Below are 20036 nucleotides of genomic sequence, written 5' to 3' on the forward strand. Positions count from 1 at the left end.
CCTGTGCAGACTTTCCAAATAGTGTTAAAGCATTATTGTTATAACATTGAACGTTCCCAGGAGCACAGTGGTACCTATTATCTCCTGGCAAATACCATCCCTACAAAAACCGTCTCTACTACTACCATCCCTACTACTAACATCCCTACTACCACCTACTACCATCCCTACGAACACCATTCTTACTAATACCATCCCTACTAATACCATCCATACTACCTAATACCATCCCAACTACTACCATCCGACATACTACAATGCCTACTACTACCATCCCTACTAACACCATCCCAACTACTACCATCCCTACTTACACCATCCCAACTACTAACATCCCTACTAATACCATGCCTTTTTATACCATTTCTACTAACACCATCCCTACTAACACCATCCCAACTAACACCATCCCTACTAATACCATGCCTTTTTATACCATCTCTACTAACACCATCCCAACTAATACCATCCCTACTAACACCATCCCAACTACTACCATCCCTGCTAACACCATCCCAACTACTACCATCCATACTACTACCATGCCTTTTTATACCATCCCTACTAACACCATCCCTACTAACACCATCCGTACTAATACCATACCTTTTTATACCATCTCTACTAACACCATGCCTACTAACACCATCCCAACTACTACCATTCCTACTAATACCATGCCTTTTTATACCATCTCTACTAACACCATCCATACTAACACCATCCATACTAACACAATCCCTACTAACACAATCCCTACTAACACAATCCCTACAACTACCATCCTTACTACAACCACAGGTCTTCAGATGGGAGAAAAATTTATCTTTTCCACTACTCATGTTGGTCTCCTTGGATTTTATTTCAACAAATTTAGTGGTATCCAGTCTAGCATAAGCCAGCCACTTAGCAATACCCACAAAAAGCTCACTAGCTAGTTACCGTCAATACCAAATGCAGTGTTCCTTTAAAGATGATTTCTGCATAGGCCAGGTAGAGCATTACACTTAAAACACCAGGTTTATGGGTTCAATTCCCACAGGGTGCAAATATGGAGGGAAAGAATTGGCATTAGAGCATCTGCTAAGTTATTCCAAAATAAAAGGATGTAATAAAATATATGTTCTCAGTTCTGTAAGATGTTTTGGAGTCTGATAGATGCCTTCTGTAACATTGTTCTCACAGTGAACATGTTTGAAAGGGGCGATACATTTTTTCTATGTAATATCTCGAAATAGCCATATTATTTATGAAGGAAATATGGGATGATATTGTTTCACATGTATTTTACAACATGTATTTACAAGAAATAATTTGGATTGAGTAAAAAATAATAATAATAAGCTGCACCCTCTCTCTAGTCTCTCTCCATTAGGATTCACCAAGAAAATTCATCATCATCTTCTCAAGCCCATCCGAACAATGTCAGACATAACATTCTTCATAAGAAAATTCTTATCATATACCATATGTTTTGCTAATTGAGTCTGGGTTGCACTGCAGAGAGAGAAATCGCTTGATCATTACCCTGTTTCAAAAATCCTATGAGAAAACAAGCATAAAACAGAGTATCTAAATCCATATGAAATGTTTTACAACATTTTTATTTTTTATTTTCCCCCTGCTTTTATAAGTTTGTATGACCAATGGAGAAAATGAAACATACTAGTGGTGCAAGTTAGTTTTTAATTGACATTCTCTATCTCTCACCAATTTCCATATAGACAGCAAATATCTACCGAATGTCCTTTGTTTAACATTCTTTAACTCATTGGATTGACAAGATTTGGTTTAAATGTGAATGTTTTTTGATGTAATTCAGCTAATCTTATTCCCAGGCTATTGCGTACAGCACGTTTAGGTGGAAGTGTCCGGGAACAAGATTACAATTCTACTAGCTTCCACATTGGGAATACATTCTAAGCACTGTTACTTTAACCAAGTAGTCATTGTCTTTTTTTGACTGGGTCAATGTGCTCAGCAGACAGCTGTGCCACGAAAACTTCAGAACAAAGGGGTTGGTGCTTGGGTGCACAAGTGTTGTGGGAGTTGACGGGTTTGTGAGACTAAGCCAGTAAACCAATGCCTACGTCGCCCTGAATTTATCTCAACTTTCTTATTGGATCATGAAGGCCAAGTAAGGGGTATTGTTCTAACAGGCAATACTTGGATTTGGAAGGAAGTTTATTAGTTTTTCTTTAAAATATTATTCCAGTAAAATAACCATGAATAGATTACTTTTTCCTTTTTTCCTCACATTTAGCTACACTAGGTTTTATGTACCTGACTGCAATGTGAAATGGAAGGACACGGTTATTCTATATATTCACCTTCAGTAAGATTGTATCTGTTTTCCTGTTCACCAGTTTATATACTGTATGTACTGTATGAATGTGTGGGTAACAAGTAATGTGGTATTTTATCCTTACACTGTGGTTGACATCATACATTCTATAGACTTCATGTAGGACATTTTTACTGTCAGGTTGGCGATGTGTTTACGTAACCTCTCTGCCACTGGGATGAGACCTTGTACATCACATGTTTACGTGACGTCCCTGATACCAGGATGGGATCCTATACATCACATGTTTACATAACCTCCCTGCCCCCAGGGCGCAATCTTATACATCACATGTTTACGTAACTTCCCTGGCCCTGGGATGAGATCTTATATATCACGATTATGTAACTTCCCAGCCACTGGGGCGCAATCTTATACATCACATGTTTACATAACCTCCCTGCCACTGGGATGAGATCTTATACCTCACCTGCCACCTGATCTGATATTCATGGGCCTGATCAGGCATGCATACCAATTTGGATGAGTTCTAAAGCATTTCTCAGCAGCTGCTCATTCCACATATACGCATCACATGCAAAGAGAAGAGATTAGAACAGAATCTGTGCTCCAAACCAAGGGAACGCTGCACTGATTCTGGAAAGATCTGAGAGGGAAAGGGGCCCTGTTAAATTTCTTTGGCAGATGTAAATATTTCAAGATAATTTCAACAAAAAAAAAATCAGATGACAGATGGGGCTGATGTTATTTCCTGGGTTCTGCAATCAGAGGTCTGTTGTAGAGTTGCTGGTGGATGTGTGTGCTTGTGTCTTGATTGTGTGTCTGTCTGTGAATGTGTGTGGTATGTAGTAACAAATGAATGAAAGTGCGGGAAAGAAAATCAAAAAGTCAGTTGAACTGAACAGATAGAGGACATGAGGTAATGGAAGGAGACTGAATTAGAGGCATGGCGTCTTTTAAATTAATTTGATATCTAACGAAGTAAAGTGAACACGATATATAAACAATATTTCATTGCAATTTGACCAGACCACAAGGTAAAAATCACCTCTCAAGTGTCCCAGTCTTACCAGAATAATGCTGAGTGTCAGTTTTAGTTGAGTTCAACAGCAACCATAGTCAGCGTGGAGCACCTATAATTTTAGCTCAGTGTTGTGGAGAAGCTCTGGGGACCTCAGGCCACTCGCTTTCATTAAACATCCTCTCATTAGCCAAGATGTAATAGCATTGTAGATTAGTTAAGCCAGCAGTTAATCATGTGAATGCGCTTGCACTAGGGGACATCCACAGGAAAAATAATTCTACCAGACAGTGTATCCCACATATCTTGACTAGAATGTACTGCAATTAATTTACACTGTAATACCAACAGGAAAAAAAGACCAACCATAGGTTCTAAGTTACTATTTCTACTGACAGTCTGCTGTTTTTCCCCCTTGTGTTGCAGACACATTGAGAACTGGACTGGCCTGCAAACCCTAAAGGAAGTGGACATTGAGCTTTACACTGGACTCCAGAGACTGTGAGTGTCAACCTGGGAGAAAACACACCGCATTAATAAACCACAGAAGTGGGCTTGCTTCGGAGCCCACTGTTGCTGTAGCCATTGTAGCTCTTTAAGTCACAGAAACCCCATAAACAAAGGGTTTTCTTTCTCTATTATTTCTTTCAACTGTCTGTGCTGCCTCATGTTCATCCTCATCTTTTGAAATGTTGTACCATTATATTTTTAAGAGAACCAGGGCTAGATGTAGAACACAGAACAATGTGAGATAAACCGTTGTAGCAATACATTGTGTTGGAGAAATGTTATACGTTGTGTTAGTGAATGTCTATAAAACATGAGTTCTGCCAAACAGTAGCCTGATAAAAATGTAGGCATGTGCACAGACAGACCCCATTGGCCCTTGAGCCACTTTTCCTCCTCTTACTTAACAAGTACCCTTTTTGCCCATTGGTGCCTGCATTTTATCAGCAAAACACGCGTAATTCCCTCAGAAGGGCATTGTCCTTCTGTGGGCAGTGTGTCACTCGAGCAGACGGGTATGCGTCGTCCATCTGCCTACTATGTATCGCTGAGGCTGACAGTCACAAGGAAGCGTCCGTTCCGCTGCCAGCATGTATCCTAGGAGCCCTTTTTTGTCTTTTTGGGCCACGCCCCTCGAAAGGTCTGATCATGGCCTTGTGAAAATGTATTGAAAGAATCGTGTAAAATGTTGGCTCAGTCTGAAATTCTTATCCACCTAGCCAGTGACAACTATAAAGACTATTTGTTTAAACATTTGAATTATCTTAAGAAATAGTGAAATACAAAGCATAACTATTTGTACCGATCATAGTTTTGAAAGAGGGCATGGTAGAAAAACACCTTATGACAGTTGGCGAATAGGCTGTCAAAGTTTACTCTATTGTATTTAATAGACAAATGGGTAATTTATTTGTTGCATCAACTAGTTTGTTTTATCGAATCAGCCAATATATGGCCTTTCAAATTCCTGAATTCCAGCAGTATAGAATAGCTACCAAACATATGTTTTAAATAGCCATACTGGGTAATAGCCTACATTTAAACAGCAATAAAACACCAATTCTATGATCCGACAAATGTTTTTTATTTAATCAGCGTAATGAACTCTTCACAACCTTTGGGAACTGAACATACAGTATAGGCCACACCAGAGACGTTGCTATGATCTCATTGTCCTCTTAATCGATCCTTTTCCTCTTTTTAACAGCAAGCCCTAATCGTGGCAAGCAAATTGTGCCAGACTCCAACCTTTATATTAATAATCAGAATTATAGATTTTAAGTAGGCAAACGGATTCTAAAATAAACTCCTATATATAGTATACAAATATGAATATTATTTTGATTGTGCAAAAATCTGAGCTTTCTATGCTATAGAAATTGCACATGTTCAAATTGTGATTCCAGATTATTTGTATCAAGGTTGGAGTCTGGCAAGCGAATGGCACAATCGTGTTATTCTAAAGCCTATCTTCAAGCGCTCTTACAACACGTCTTCCCCTACCTTTTGCTATTTTAAGACAATAAAGGTTTACAATTCAAATGTCCAGCTGTATGTCTCAAATGGTCAATCATACTATACAGTACAATGTTCTGTTCATGCCTTTCACTCGTCCCAATTTGTTAAGTGGGAATTCTTAAAACATCCCAATTCTGTGATGGCTAACGAAAGTGATAGCCACAACCCAATAAAGTAACAACATGGGCGGGCGGGGAAATTATACTAGCTGTGCTGGTACTCTGAACAGCAAATGAACCAGTCAGAAACATGAAGATGCGCTGTAGAGCCCACTGCCAAAGAATAGTGTGGAGTAGGGCTTGATGTTAAGGAGAGGAAGAGGATCGATTAAAATGAACCTAGAGGACAATGAGATAGAGACTAGGGATGATATGGTGCCGAAAAAGATTCCAGAGAGATGTCACAAACTGATATATCAAACGAGAAACCGGACGGTGGTTAGAACAACACAAGGCGTCACAATGAATCAAGGAAAATGTGTGGCAAAGAAATCTCCCCTGGGGGTTGGGTGGGTGCCAAGCCCGAAATGTGATCCTAGCAATGCCTCTGGTCAAGGATATCGTTCTCCTTTTGTTTCACTAATAATGAATTTGTGATACCTTTGATGAATTACATAGGAAGCTGGATCATCTTCATGGCTCTATAAAATAATTAGCGAAATTTCTTATTCAGACAGATATATGTTTCATATTTTGTTTATCTCCTAAAAAGGGTATTTCATGAATAAGATTGCAATACTAAGTTTAGAGGTAAAAAAAAAAATTTTCACTCAAAGAAAATTGCCTACATAGGATTATTTCTAAGAATACAAGCAAAAATATTTTCATTCTTTTGTTAGGCCCTGCATATGTACTAAATGAAAATGACACAACACTTAAATTATTCAAAATAATTCCATTATAATTAAATTTTCATTTCCATCTCATTTTGATGATGTACAGTACAAGGTAAAATAAGAGACACTGTCGACCAGTTTGCTACGATCAAAGGATATTGGCATGAATAGCCTTACAAAGGCCACGGTTGCTTGATAAACACAATACATTTGATAAATTAGTAAAGGAAAGGATGATTTACAGTAGCCTACACTGTCACGGTGCCACCCGTGATCAAGCCAACCTCCGGCTCCTGGCACCGCTTTCACGGTGCCACATTCACCGTGCCGCATTCACGGTCTCCACTATTAAGCACAGCCAGGGCCGTTTGAAGGAATTTGGGGGCCCCAAGCAAAATGGACATGGAGGCCCCCCCACACGCACCCAAAGCCTACAGGAACCACAGCATAGCCATACAGTTTAAGTTCACCCACATTTATTTATAAAAAAGGTTTACAGTGCAAAAACTGCTGTTGCATATACTGTGCATAAATAAAAAAAGTTTACAGTGCAAATACTGATGTAATGTGCTATGTGCATAAGTTTTGAACATTTTGAACAATTGAACATTGCAAAAATAATAAATAACTAACAATTTACCATCTATTAATGATGGTTATTATAAAGTGTTACCGAAAAGATATGTAAGCAATAGCATTTCCATATTTTGATATTTAGAAGGGATGCAGCTGCTTTCACAACTACCAACGCTTAAAAACTTCCCAAGCTATTGTTTGATGCACAGAATTTATCGTGTGGTTTTCCTAAATAGATTATTTTGGTAAATAGATTATCACGGTGGAATAATAGTTAATTTCATTAGCATTTTCATCAAAACCTATTACAAAACTACAGCAACGTCATGGAATTAAACAGCGATTTTGGAACAGATCTGCGTCTTCCTTATCCCGTTAAAAAACATATTACAGTATTTAACCATATTCCGTTTGTTCAAAAAAAAAGTTACACTAACTGTTCGTTACAAGCAGCATTTGCCGTCAGGCAGGTTGCTAACATAAACACATTTTTACTAGCCTACCTGCTGCAAAATTACATCATTTGCACAAGACAAGTAGAGCTATTTTATCCAGTGTAAATTATTACTTACCACTATCTTGTTTTTTCTTATCCTCCTCTTCCTTTCTCTTCTTTCGTTTCTGGCTTCCAGAAGCATAAATCCGCTTCATGATGACTGCCGAAGTTTTGTATTTTGCCGGCAGCAGAGATCACGTGGTTGGCTGGCTGCTGTCAGCGACTAGTAGTGAGAGGGGCCCCCTTGAGGGGGATCCCGATAATAACAGTGTCATTGCACTTTACTGCATTGCATTGACTATCAAAGGGGCACAGTTTGTCGTTGCATTTATTCTCAACCAATCGTTGTCTTGGGGCCCCAGGCCAGCTCGAGGCCCCAAGCAATTGCTTGGTTTGCTTGCCTTGTCGCGACGGGCCTGAGCACAGCTGTTCCTGATCACATCACTCAGGACTTCCCAACAATACGCACACCAATCCTAATTACTAAGGAAAACTGTGCACCAGGGTTTACTTTAGCCAGAAAAAGTTTTTTGCCGGTATCAGGCCTATTCTGCAGATGAAAATATAAACTGCCAAAATGTCAAAAAAAATCACAATATGCCAAAGTAAATAGATTAATAGCATATTAAATAGCTTAATATTGTGTGACCTGTATGATCTGTTGCCAAGAAAACAGCGAGCCTCCGCTCACTCTCCCAATGAGAGGTGGGGGACTCGAGTCACATGACTTGACAATTTTAAGGACTTGTGACTTGCTTGACATCCATGGTCGACGTCCGCGATCCCGCGGACAGTGCTCATTTGCATAAATATTTCGAAAAATAGATTCGCCATAATCGTCCGATTCCAATGGTATATTATTTGTAGCCACTTTCCTGAAGCGTTCCGTGTATACTTGGGGTTTTCCGTGTATAATATGGGTTGTATAGTTGTATAGTTTGGGTTGCTATGAGAACTTTTCACCAGGCAACGACATTGCCTATTCATCTTAGAAAGGCTCATTTGTACATCAGTATAAATATTACAAGCGTGTACATCACTATATATGATGTTTTGAACCATAATACATCGTTTGTATTATATATAAGATATAAAAATTAATATTTAGTCAAAATAGTAGGGGGATGTTTTAATACATCGTTTGTATTATATATAAGATATAAAAATTAATATTTAGTCAAAATAGTAGGGGGATGTTCTTGAGTTTTTGGGAAGAAGTTGGTAATTTTTCTGAGTTTATAAAATATATAAGTCCAAACGTAATTAGCGATCTAGTGCCGTTTTGAGTCATTACACCTATTACATGGGTTTTTTACATTCAATCTTATTTATTTCATAATGTTTTATTTCTAGGTAGAAGAACCAAATTTTTTGGGGGTGCCTATATTTTTTACCTTCTATTATATAATTATTTCATAATTTTCAACCCAATTACAGTGTAATTTGATAGTAAAGGCATGAAAGTATGAGGAAATACCATTGACACAAAATCTCATAATGCTTTCAAAAAAAAATCTTGATGCTGAATGGCAGAAATGTTTTCCGAAAACAATTTTTTTGCCTTTCAAACAGATGAGTTTTATAAATAGTGACCCAGAAGTCTGTTTTTATGTGTTTTTATTGTAGCCAGAGGGGTTGCTATTAAAAGGATACATCATAATAGGTTGTATCAGTTACAGAAATGAATCTAGGACCCAAAATGTCCCACTAGTGAAATCCGGCCGAAAGCCCCATAGGCTACCAAGGGTTTGACTTGACTTTGACTTGAGAACAAGTTACTTGAGACTTGACTTGACTTGAAGTGGAAGACTCGACAATGACTTGAACTAATAATAAACAAACAGCAATACAATTATTTTATATGTTGTGACATCAGCACCACTAATCAGCGTATGTGCCTTTAACGCTGCACAATTCAAACCCAAACATGGCAGACAGTAACGTTACTCGAGCTCCACAAATAGTATCGTTTGGATACAAGGACTTTGAACTGGACCGTGTGAATAAAAAAAGATTTGCCAGATGCTAAATATGCAACAACGTCAAATTTCATTCGTTATTTTAAGAACCACAAGGAAAGGTAAGAAAGTAATCTCTTTATATTCAGTTGAATATGAGCGGGCATGTATATTATTACACGTAGGCTATAATGTCTGTATTAAATGTGGGCATTTTCAAGTGTTTGTGGACTGCGTGTGGAAACTAAAAAGCTTTGTGCTTACACCATAACAGTTAACTTTACTGCATGAAAGGCTAACATGGAGGCGCCGATGTGATTACTAGCACCTAAACATTTCGAATAGTTTTTTTTTTTTGTCATACTGCGTAATTACATATTAGGCAGTTTTTCAGTCACAATAATTCGTTTATAAGGTTGTTATTATTAGCCCTTATTACATGGATTGGCTGAATTCCAGTGCAGAATGCGTGTTATTTCTTGATAACAGACCGTTACCATGAAAAACAGCGCATTACTATGGACGCAGCAGGATTCTAACCAAAGACGGAACGGACTATTTTCTTTAGAGGAAGCAATAAAATCGTTTTTAAATCAATACATTCCTTTTGAAATCAATCTTTTTTGTCAAATTATAGATTTATTTGGTAGGTAGCCATGTAATGAGCGGGATAAGGTATAGCGAGGCGGTTGTTATAGCGAATACAACCCCTTCAGGCTGATTCAAGATCCCTCCGCTTTGTCCCCCCCAAAAAATTGTACCGCTGAGGAGAAAAAAATAGATTTTGAAATCGTGCTTCGCACCGAGCGCATGTCAGAAACAGAGGACAGTATGTGTGTGTGTTCATCTCTTTAGTACTGTGACTTGACTTGACTTTAAACTTATAAGGACTCGACTTGACTTGCTTAGTGTGAACCCTTGACTTGACTTGCTTGATTTATCTGAACTGTGACTTGAGACTTGACTCGAGACTTGATGGTTAAGACTTGAGACTTGCTTGGACTTGACCATGTGTGACTTGTCCTCATCTCTGTCGGCGCGAGAATCAAAAGCATCACACTCCGGCACCAGCTCCAGCTTACCGCGAAATGTCGATGGCGAAGCAGACAACCGGGCCGGTTTAAAAAAATCTAGTGATGGTACAACTGAGGCCAGCAAACAAGGTTCCGAAAATGATCTGAGCTTTCCGCAGAGCCTGTCAAATGTTCTTTTGCACACGTGGGCTAGACAACCTATGGAAACCCACAGCATTGGCATGGTAGCCCATTCTTTTAGTTTCAAACTTTGATCTCAAAATCTATAGTCAGATTGGAAACATGACTTTGGAATCAAAATATTATGCAAAAAGATTGTTGCCTATAAACATAATTGCGATCTGGCTCAACTTATTTAGATAAGGCAATTATGTAGCTAATAATTGCGACAGCCCTATTGATATACAGAATTTAAACTGAGTATATGCTCAGCTCACAAAGATTGTGAAGAGCTCATTATGCTGACTTATTTAAATAAAAAACATTTGTTGGATCACAGAGTTTGTGTTTTATTGCTGTTTACATGTAGGCTATTACAGATTTAACACATATGTCCAGTAGCTCATCTGTATGGCCGGAATTCTGTAATTGTAATGCCATATTGGCCGTTTTGACAAGACAAGAGATAAGAGACTGCACTTGTGTATTAAATAATAATGATGCGAAATTAGGCTACATTGTGTCATGGTAAAACTATTCTAAACTTGATTTAAACATACTGAAATTTAGACACAACTTTTATTTATTTGTCAATGCAGTTGTTGTGGAACATACCATGTTGACCCTCCTTAGATTACTTTTCCTAAATAGGAGTAGAATACATGACATTGTTCCATTGTCAGAAATCAACGCACAAAATGGAAACTATTTAGAGATTAATTACGGTTTGTTTAACATTGTATTCTTACTTAACTGATTAGGCATGTGAGTATACAATAGGCCATTGTACAGTAAATAAACAAATTACATGTTCTGTTCAAATGGCATTTTATTAGAAACGTTAGCAAGAAAATCTATCGTTATTTACCTCTGAAAATATTAATGAAACATTGATGGGTTTTACAGTAGCCTTTAACAAACGTACTTCATGTAAACATGCTATGTTAAACACTAATATTTTTCGCTTGGGTCTACTGTGGCTTTTTGTACTTAATCAAATACATCTGGTGGGAAAAGTAATTTCTTTTTTGTTGATAAAAACAGATGCAGTCTTCAAGAAATATTTGTGCAGAAAAGTGGCATCAATGAAGCAATAAGTAATGTACTTGTTAAAAGTCTGCAATTAGCCTACATCAATGTTAACTTCATCATTGTAATCAACAGCTATTTTTCCAGTTAATTAATAGTATTTCGGTTTAAATAATTATAATTATTGAAACAGAAGAGATTCACTTGTGTAGACCTATAACATGGAATCAAACACAGCAACATAGCAATACATGAATAGGATTATAGTAGAGAATATTCCTCCCATTTGAATGTTTTATTCTGGCCATATAAGTACAGACGCAGGCTTGAATAACAGCAGTTTCAGGAGGGTGTTCACGTTCACACAGATGCCTCCTGGTGGCCATTCTTCTTCTTATTATTTTTTGTGTCTACATGTGTCTACTTTTATAAAAACGCCACCTACATCTCACGAAAACATTATGACCCATCATATAGACTAATGTTTGGTCTCAGTGGAAGAACATTATCTCTTTCATATATTGACCAAAGACATGCTATAGACGAGACACATGTAATACAATTAACTATGATCCCCAACCACTAATACGATGGAATGGCAACTGGTCTGAAGAGAACCCACACTCCGTCAGCCCTCTTGCCCACTAGTGGAGGTTTATATCGCAGGCAAGTTCATTTTACTGCACTAGTGCCTGTCTCAAACAACAGAGCCTCCCCATGGCCCGTTTTACACTGATCAAATAACATTGTAATAGCAGCCAGGAAATTTAATTATGTCCCTAAACACCCTGGCTTCAGCCAAATGCTGCGATAAGTCTCTTTCCTTCCTCTCTGCCATGTCCATTCATGGCTCCCCCCAACCCCCCCGGACTGACTCTCTGATTTCCTGGTTCCCCTGAACCTGTCTACTATTCACCCTCTGATATCCTGGTTCCCCTGGACCTGTCCACTTTTCACCTTGTGATATCCTGGTTCTTCTGGACCTGTCCACTATTCACCCTGTGATATCTTGGTTCTTCTGGACCTGTCCACTATTCACCCTCTGATATCCTGGTTCCCCTGGACCTGTCCACTATTCACCCTCTGATATCCTGGTTCCCCTGGACCTGTCCACGTTTCACCCACTGATATCCTGGTTCCCCTGGACCTGTCCACGTTTCACCCACTGATATCCTGGTTCCCCTGGACCTGTCCACTATTCACCTTGTGATATCCTGGTTCTTCTGGACCTGTCCACTTTTCACCTTGTGATATCCTGGTTCCCCTGGACCTGTCCACTATTCATCCTGTGATATCCTGGTTCTTCTGGACCTGTCCACTATTCACCCTCTGATATCTTGGTTCTTCTGGACCTGTCCACTATTCACCCTCTGATACCCTGGTTCCCCTGGACCTGTCCACTATTCACCCTCTGATACCCTGGTTCCCCTGGACCTGTCCACTATTCACCTTGTGATATCCTTGTTCTTCTGGACCTGTCCACTATTCGCCCTGTGATATTTTGGTTCTTCTGGAGCTGTCAACTATTCACCCTCTGATATCCTGGTTCCCCTGGACCTGTCCACTATTCACCCTCTGATATCCTGGTTCTTCTGGCCCTGACCCTTATTGACCCTCTGATATCCTGGTTCTTCTAGACCTGTCCACTATTCACCCTCTGATACCCTGGTTCCCCTGGACCTGTCCACTATTCACCCTCTGATACCCTGGTTCCCCTGGACCTGTCCACTATTCACCCTCTGATACCCTGGTTCCCCTGGACCTGTCCACTATTCACCTTGTGATATCCTGGTTCTTCTGGACCTGTCCACTATTCACCCTGTGATATCTTGGTTCTTCTGGCCCTGACCCTTATTGACCCTCTGATATCCTGGTTCCCCTGGACCTGTCCACCCTCAGATGCTGCTCCACTCTGGTATGATGATGGTACCCCTCACTCTTTCTCCCAGCCTCCCACGGATATACCCTCCCCCTTTTTTTAGAGCTTGTCCCATTACTCCACCCGTCTGTAGACTAGTCTCCTTGGTCTATCTCCCCACCTCTCCCAACTGAAGTCAGTGTTGTCCTTCTGCTTCCCCCGCCTCCTGACGTTCCACTGTGGTCCACCGGTCCTCGTAGGGGAGGCCCAAAGTGGTGGAGCAGAGCTGGTTAACAGCTCTAGAATGGAATGGACCCTGGCTCCTCTGCTGCTGCCTCCTCCTCTCCCCCTCCCCCTGCAGGAAGGCCAGGGCCAGGTCACGCGGGAGTTGGCTGCTCAGCCCAGACTGGAGCAGTCCGGAGCAGGAGCAACTCCAGGCCCATGGCTTGGCAGCCTCAGCCAGCCCAGCGTCATGGTTAATATTTGAGTTACAAGCCACTAGGGGATGTGTGACATGTCCTGTGTTGGCTGTGTTAAATCCTTCACTCTCAGGTACCGGTGCGTTTGACCTTGACCGTGCCGTGTTCCTACTGGGCAGTCCTTGTTAAAGCTAAATTCGACACGGTGAAATTCTTGTCTTTTATTTGTCACAGTTACACATCCATGTTATCTCACTGCAAGACAACATCACAACTGTTCTGTAATCATTCTATCAGATTATATTCTAATGGAAAAGAGTGTTCAGTGCAATTAAACAGCTTGCATATGCCTGTGATAAAAATGTATTCAATATACATAATTGATCTGAGCTCCTTGTGAAGCGAGCAGAGGAGGGAGTGAGATGATGATACCACCCTAACCATAAAGACATCCCACGTGGAGTGCCTGGACCAGGGGAGAAATACTAGAAAAACAACTGGACGTCTTTTAGAATGCTTCCCTATTCACCCCAAACTGTGCCGGTCGCGAGCCAGGCAATTATCTGACTGGTTAGCTTGGCCGCTATCAAATTCAGTTAAAGAGCCAAAACCAAACGAGACTCTCTTGCACGCTTCCACAGTGTACTTCTATCACAGCCCATGATTAACTCCATGGACCAATCTGCGGACAATTGGACAATTGAGGTTTCTGTGAAGACGGTGCAACCTATTTGCCCGGCCTTTAGTGTAGGTGGAGCCACACAACACAGAGAAACCCTGGTTTCCATGGACACACTGTGTCGGTGGTTATAATTGTGGAATGGCATTTTATTTTTCTCTGCGCTTCACTTATCTGTAGACGTGGGAGGATATTGCTGTCAGTATCAACAAAAGTAACCTCATGGGAATAATTGTTTCCCTTTATGCAAAAGCATCACAGCTAATCACGTTGGTTTGGCTTTACAGTGAGATGTGTTGTGTATTTCTTCCAGAACAATCATGAATGGCAACCTTCGTGTTATCCAGGCCAGAGCCTTCTCCAAGAACCCCCATCTGCGCTACATGTGAGTATTGTCACTGTGAACTGTCTCTCTCTTTCCTTTAAGTCCCATCCGTGAACCATCCCTTAACTCCCTAATTGTGTCAGAAACATGACAGTTTGTAGCTTCTGGACCACTTCATACTCTCTCTCTCTCTCTCTCTTTCTCTCTCTTTCAGTCTGTTGCTAGTAAACACCAGTTCTGCCATACATACTCTCATTGTGTGGATTTTGCCCCTCCCTGCTCTTGCAAATTCATCAGTAGTATCCTGGATTGTTCACAGTCCACCGACCTCTCACTCTCACTGACAGATCTTCCTTTGACGGTGACATATTCCACATATTTGCTAATGCAAATTTAGCACAACCAAGAGAGCATCCACCATTTCTACTGTAATCCTACTTGTGAATATGCAGGCGCCTTGTTCCACATGGGGCTCACAAACCACTCCAGTACTGACTTTGTCCCACCCCGGGCAAATAAAACCCTAACATACTTCGTTCAACCTCATGAACCTTTTTTCCAGGAAGTGGTGTGTTCCCTGAGTTGTGGGTTGCTCTCTCCCTCTACAGTGGTGTCCCGGTCCCAGGCTGCCTCCTAATTAGCTTCTTTTCCCCTTCATAATACACTTTCAGCAAAGGAAGTGTACTATAAAATCTGTTTGGTACCTTTCAAGGTTCAGATCTGGTTCAGATACAATACAGAAGTGGACTGCTTCACTCTTAGTTTCACCATGTTATGTTTGCTGTGTCTGCTATTTTACGGTATGATGTGGTTTGTTGACATCACCGGCCCTCCAAGCAGATGCATTTATTCTATTTTATATTTCTATGTATTTACTTGTCACTGGGCTGTGTCCATATTCTATTTCGCGTTGGTAAAACCTGCAGAGATTTCTGTAAAGATTGAGGGAAGGGCAGGTTGTGTAGGGACATATGCATTGGCTGACTGGCATCGGAGTGCTGATGATATCCATAATAAAGGCAAGTTCTTCAGCGTGTTCACGGTGACAAAATGATTTCCCAATTTTGTCACCGTAAACAGTGGGGAAGAAATTGAATGGAAGTTTACTACCTGGACTTGCAAGTCTGTAATCTCAGCTGTCAATCTGCCACCGCACGACAGCAGTCCCATGTTTCTGTCCTGTCAATCACTGCTCCAGGGTATGTTTATCGTTGTGTGAGTGTGTACACATGAACGTTAATGAGTGCTGGGACAACATGAAGCGTTGTGTTTGTTGGTGTGTTTGTGTGTGTGTCGTTGTGTTTCTTTTTATTTACATTGGTCCGAGAAGCTGGTCTGGGCTTGAATGTTTAAGTGTCCAGTGTCTTATGTGAGAAGCAGAGATATTTGGGCCCAACTGCATCACCTCTTCATATGACAATGGGAAGGAGAGTCATTATAAGACCCAGCTTTCACTGTCTACTGTCTCAAACAGAGCAGATGGACATGCTAATGGAGCTCCCTGTATAAAGGTTGATATGATTAGGCAGACCACAGACATGCTGTGCTGGATTCTGGATTTGTAATGACTGGTTTACAGAGCTGGAGCACAAAGAACAGGCTTAGGTAGGTTACTTTCTAAATGTAATCTGTTACACTTAACAGTTGATCGCAAGAATATGGAATTAATACTGGGAGGAAAACAGGGGAAGGTCATGCTTTTTGTCAGGGCGCGGGTTACTTACTATTTATGTCAAGGTCAAGGGATGATCATGTACATTTTTTAACCAAGAAATTCCTATTTGTTTTTGAATTTGTTGCTTATTATCTCAATGTTTGCCCAACGCAACATCCATCCATTATTTGCCAGGATAGGCTACTGTGGTTGGGCGGGCCCAAGGTTAATGGCAACAGTTGAGATCAAAGGCTGCATGTTGCCGTGTGGTAGGCTAAGTTCGAGATCTACCCAGCACAAAAGCCTGGCATAGAATATGTTCATCCTTGTTTTTGTTCATCCATAAACCTCATTGCTGCTGAATTTGTGCCAAGCCGTAATGCATACTACTGATTTGTCAAAAAACCCTGTGCAACTGAAACCAAGTTTGCACTGTGGAAATCCGCTCTGGTTGCCCATGTTTCTTAACAAGTTTCATAACTTCCAGAAGAGAATATTGACGAAACTGTTAACGGTGGACACAATATTCATTCACTGCTAGGTAGTATTATGACAGTAACGTTTTTATAGTTAAACTGGACAAGTCATATTTGCAAGTCACGCTGCTGGAAACAGGTGCGCTGCCCCAACGAAACCAATGTGCTGCACCATCGAGATCTCTACCACTGGACAGTTGGTACTGCGTATCACTCTGGTCTAATTTACACTTAGCCAAAATAAAACTAGGCTGGGTGTGGGAATCTAAGGATTTTTGTTGTGCTAGACAATCCAAAATTACCACAATGGTATTGCATCAAAACGGTTCCTTAAGAAGAACTGAGAATGGCTATTAATCTGATGTAAAAAATGATTGCCATTCGGTATATTTTCTATAGGCCTATTATTTACATTTTGTTTGGTGACACTTTGTGGTAATTGGCCAATATCAACTAGGGGTATTGTGTTACTTCTCAAGAGCACGTTTTAAGAAACACACGCCTTACCTGTATGCAGCAGAGGTTGCTGGGAGATGAAAATCAGTGGTCACTGTACTACAACTCGGCAGAGTTCCTACTGCCCACCAACTTCTCATGAAATATCACGATACATTTTCAATAACATGTTGCTTCTTCATCACGTAATATTGAAGGTAGTGTAATATTCCAGCTATCTTTAGACACCCAGTAGCTATCTGAAATATGACAATGATAAGTGTATCCTCCAGGTACGGCTTTTCATTGTTCTGGCCTTATGTCCTTAGGAGACCGCTGAACTGTATTTGATATGAATATAAATAGAGTCAGAAAATGTCTTTTGTCAATCTTGAATGTGAAGCACAGACAAAATAAATTCTTGCATTAGTGTTGGCCTATTTCTTTTTAATTAAATCTAATCCATTTGTTTTCAAAAGTGTCTGTAAAATGACAACAAGGCTTTTCGCTGGTGATTTAAGAGATTACAATTAGCACTTTTGTAATCAGTTACATGTAATCTGTTGCTCGGTTTCTGCTAAAGAGGGATATTGGCATCTCAGATCTATGCACCCTGTTCTAGAGAGGCTTGTTGGAATAACAAGTGCAAAGCAGAATTGAGTTTTGCTGTGGTGTTTTATTACAGCTCCCCTGGTGCTTAGTGGACACTGTCTTTCACGCTGCGCTGGTTTTTATGTAGAAAAATCCCCCAGATTTCCAGAGCGGTCATTCACATTGCGGTCAAGTGAACCAGCCCAGGAGCTCTGTGGGTGCAGACTCCCTATGTTTTATGTCGCCAGCACTCCATCTAAATCAAACTGTACATCAGCTCATTGCAGCAGGAACCGAAATAGCCTTCTCCTGTCAGATAGTGCAGGCTGGGAATGGTTGGCTGGCCGGGTGTGATACAGATATCTTGTCGCTTGAGTACTTGATCAATCTACGTGTCCATTTGGGCTATATGTCATTTCTGCTACTGCGTTTAAATCCAAGTCAACCATTTTGATTTTATAATGTCATGGTGCTATCCTACAGGATTTTGGATCATTTTCATTTGATAGATTAGCCAGATTCATTTAGACCATGATCGGTTCTTTTCTTCTTTCTGATTTTCATTTTTCTGTCTATCTTGTGCATTTTCTTAGGCTTTATATATGCATCCATTATACATGTGTTTGTTTTCTTTTATGTGAAAAAGAGCAACTAATAGATTTGCATTTGTAGGTAGGTAAAAATGTAATGAACATATTTTATGAAAAAACTCACTGTTGCTTGATCAACAGGCCGGGCTCTGGTGTAAACACAAACAATGTTTGCCACTATCACTTGGTTATTCCAGGTCTTTATCTTGACATGGATGGAAATTGCCTCTCAACTGGTTTCAATAAAAGACAAGGAAATCAATATTCAAGCTCTCTGCCTTTTAACTTGATTTGCCCAGCCTGTTTTTGAAGTCCATGGTGGCTTTCATGGACCTCCTGCCATGTGTGGCAAAATGAAAGGTTGCTGTCTGGATTTCTTGAGGTTCATCTTTTTTATCCCTTGATATGAGAGGACACCCAATATATGTTGAGGGATCATTGTCACAGGGAAGTGTAAAGGTTATTCTCTCCAGCAGTGGAGGACGGAGACCAAAAAGTCACTCTCATTAAGTCTTCTCAACCCTGCGTTGTGTTTCTTCACACTGAAATGTCACTTTCACACAGTGACTTCCAGGAATGATCTCCCCACAGCCATTCTGGAGGTTCTCTCACACTTTCTCTCTTTTTCTATCTCTCTCTCTCACTTTTCGTTCTCTAACTCTTTTTTCTTTCTCTCTATCTCAATATTACTCTCTAGCCGCTTTTGCTATGGTCCTTGTAGCAATTGCTCTGCCTTTTTCATATTTTTCCGATTTTGTGCCCCTCGTTTCCTAGCTCTCAGCAGCTGAAATGACATTGTTTATTATTCATGCCGGGCGTTGATATAGCCAATGCTTATAATCAGTATGCTTCTCACGGGAAAAAGAGAGGGAGAGGGTTGGGAAGATGGAGGTGTGCGCTCACACCGAAACTCTCTCTCTCTTTGCAGAATGAGTATGTCTTTGGCAACCTTGTCTGTCACCACTGTCTATCCCAGTATTATTCCTCAACGTGTACTGTATGACCTGTAATATTGTTGTCATTAACTGTCTATCTCAGTATTGTTTGTCTACGTGGACTGTATGACCTGTAATGTTGTTGTCATTAACTGTCTATCTCAGTATTGTTTGTCTACGTGGACTGTATGACCTGTAATGTTGTTGTCATTAACTGTCTATCTCAGTATTGTTTCTCTACGTGGACTGTATGACCTGTAATGTTGTTGTCATTAACTGTCTATCTCAGTATTGTTCCTCTACATGAAGGTCTGTTTCATCCTTCATGTTCTGCGCGTCGACACCATGGACTGGAACTGAAACCCATAGACTGTCCAACATAACAATGGATGTTGTTCTTTAACAGTTGTTAATGCTAATATCAATTCATGGAAATCAAATTGAAAGGTGGTGGTTGATAATGTCAATGATAATTCTTTATGTTTTCTAAACATTTTACCATACAAAATAGTGTGTATCTCAGTGTGTGTGTGTGTGTGTGTGTGTGTGTGTGTGTGTGTGTGTGTGTGTGCAGCCTCAGTAATCCAAGCATTTTCAATTTGCATCCCTAGATAATACTGTGTGTGTAAGTGTGTG

General features: G+C 40.3%; 1 protein-coding gene across 4 annotated transcripts in view; it reads left to right on the top strand.

Annotated features, from left to right (window-relative positions):
* The window catches only part of ntrk3a (neurotrophic tyrosine kinase, receptor, type 3a), a 189580-nt gene that overhangs the window by 43183 nt on the left and 126361 nt on the right, over positions 1–20036 (top strand). For all 4 annotated transcript variants that reach the window (XM_010884004.5, XM_010884005.5, XM_010884006.5 and 1 more), the window contains exons 2-3: positions 3753–3827; positions 14708–14779. In XM_010884004.5, coding sequence (XP_010882306.1) covers positions 3753–3827; positions 14708–14779 — 147 coding nt within the window. The remainder of the gene's footprint in view (positions 1–3752; positions 3828–14707; positions 14780–20036) is intronic.

Source organism: Esox lucius, chromosome 19 (genome assembly GCF_011004845.1).
Source record: "Esox lucius isolate fEsoLuc1 chromosome 19, fEsoLuc1.pri, whole genome shotgun sequence".
NCBI classification, from domain to species: Eukaryota; Metazoa; Chordata; class Actinopteri; order Esociformes; family Esocidae; genus Esox; species Esox lucius.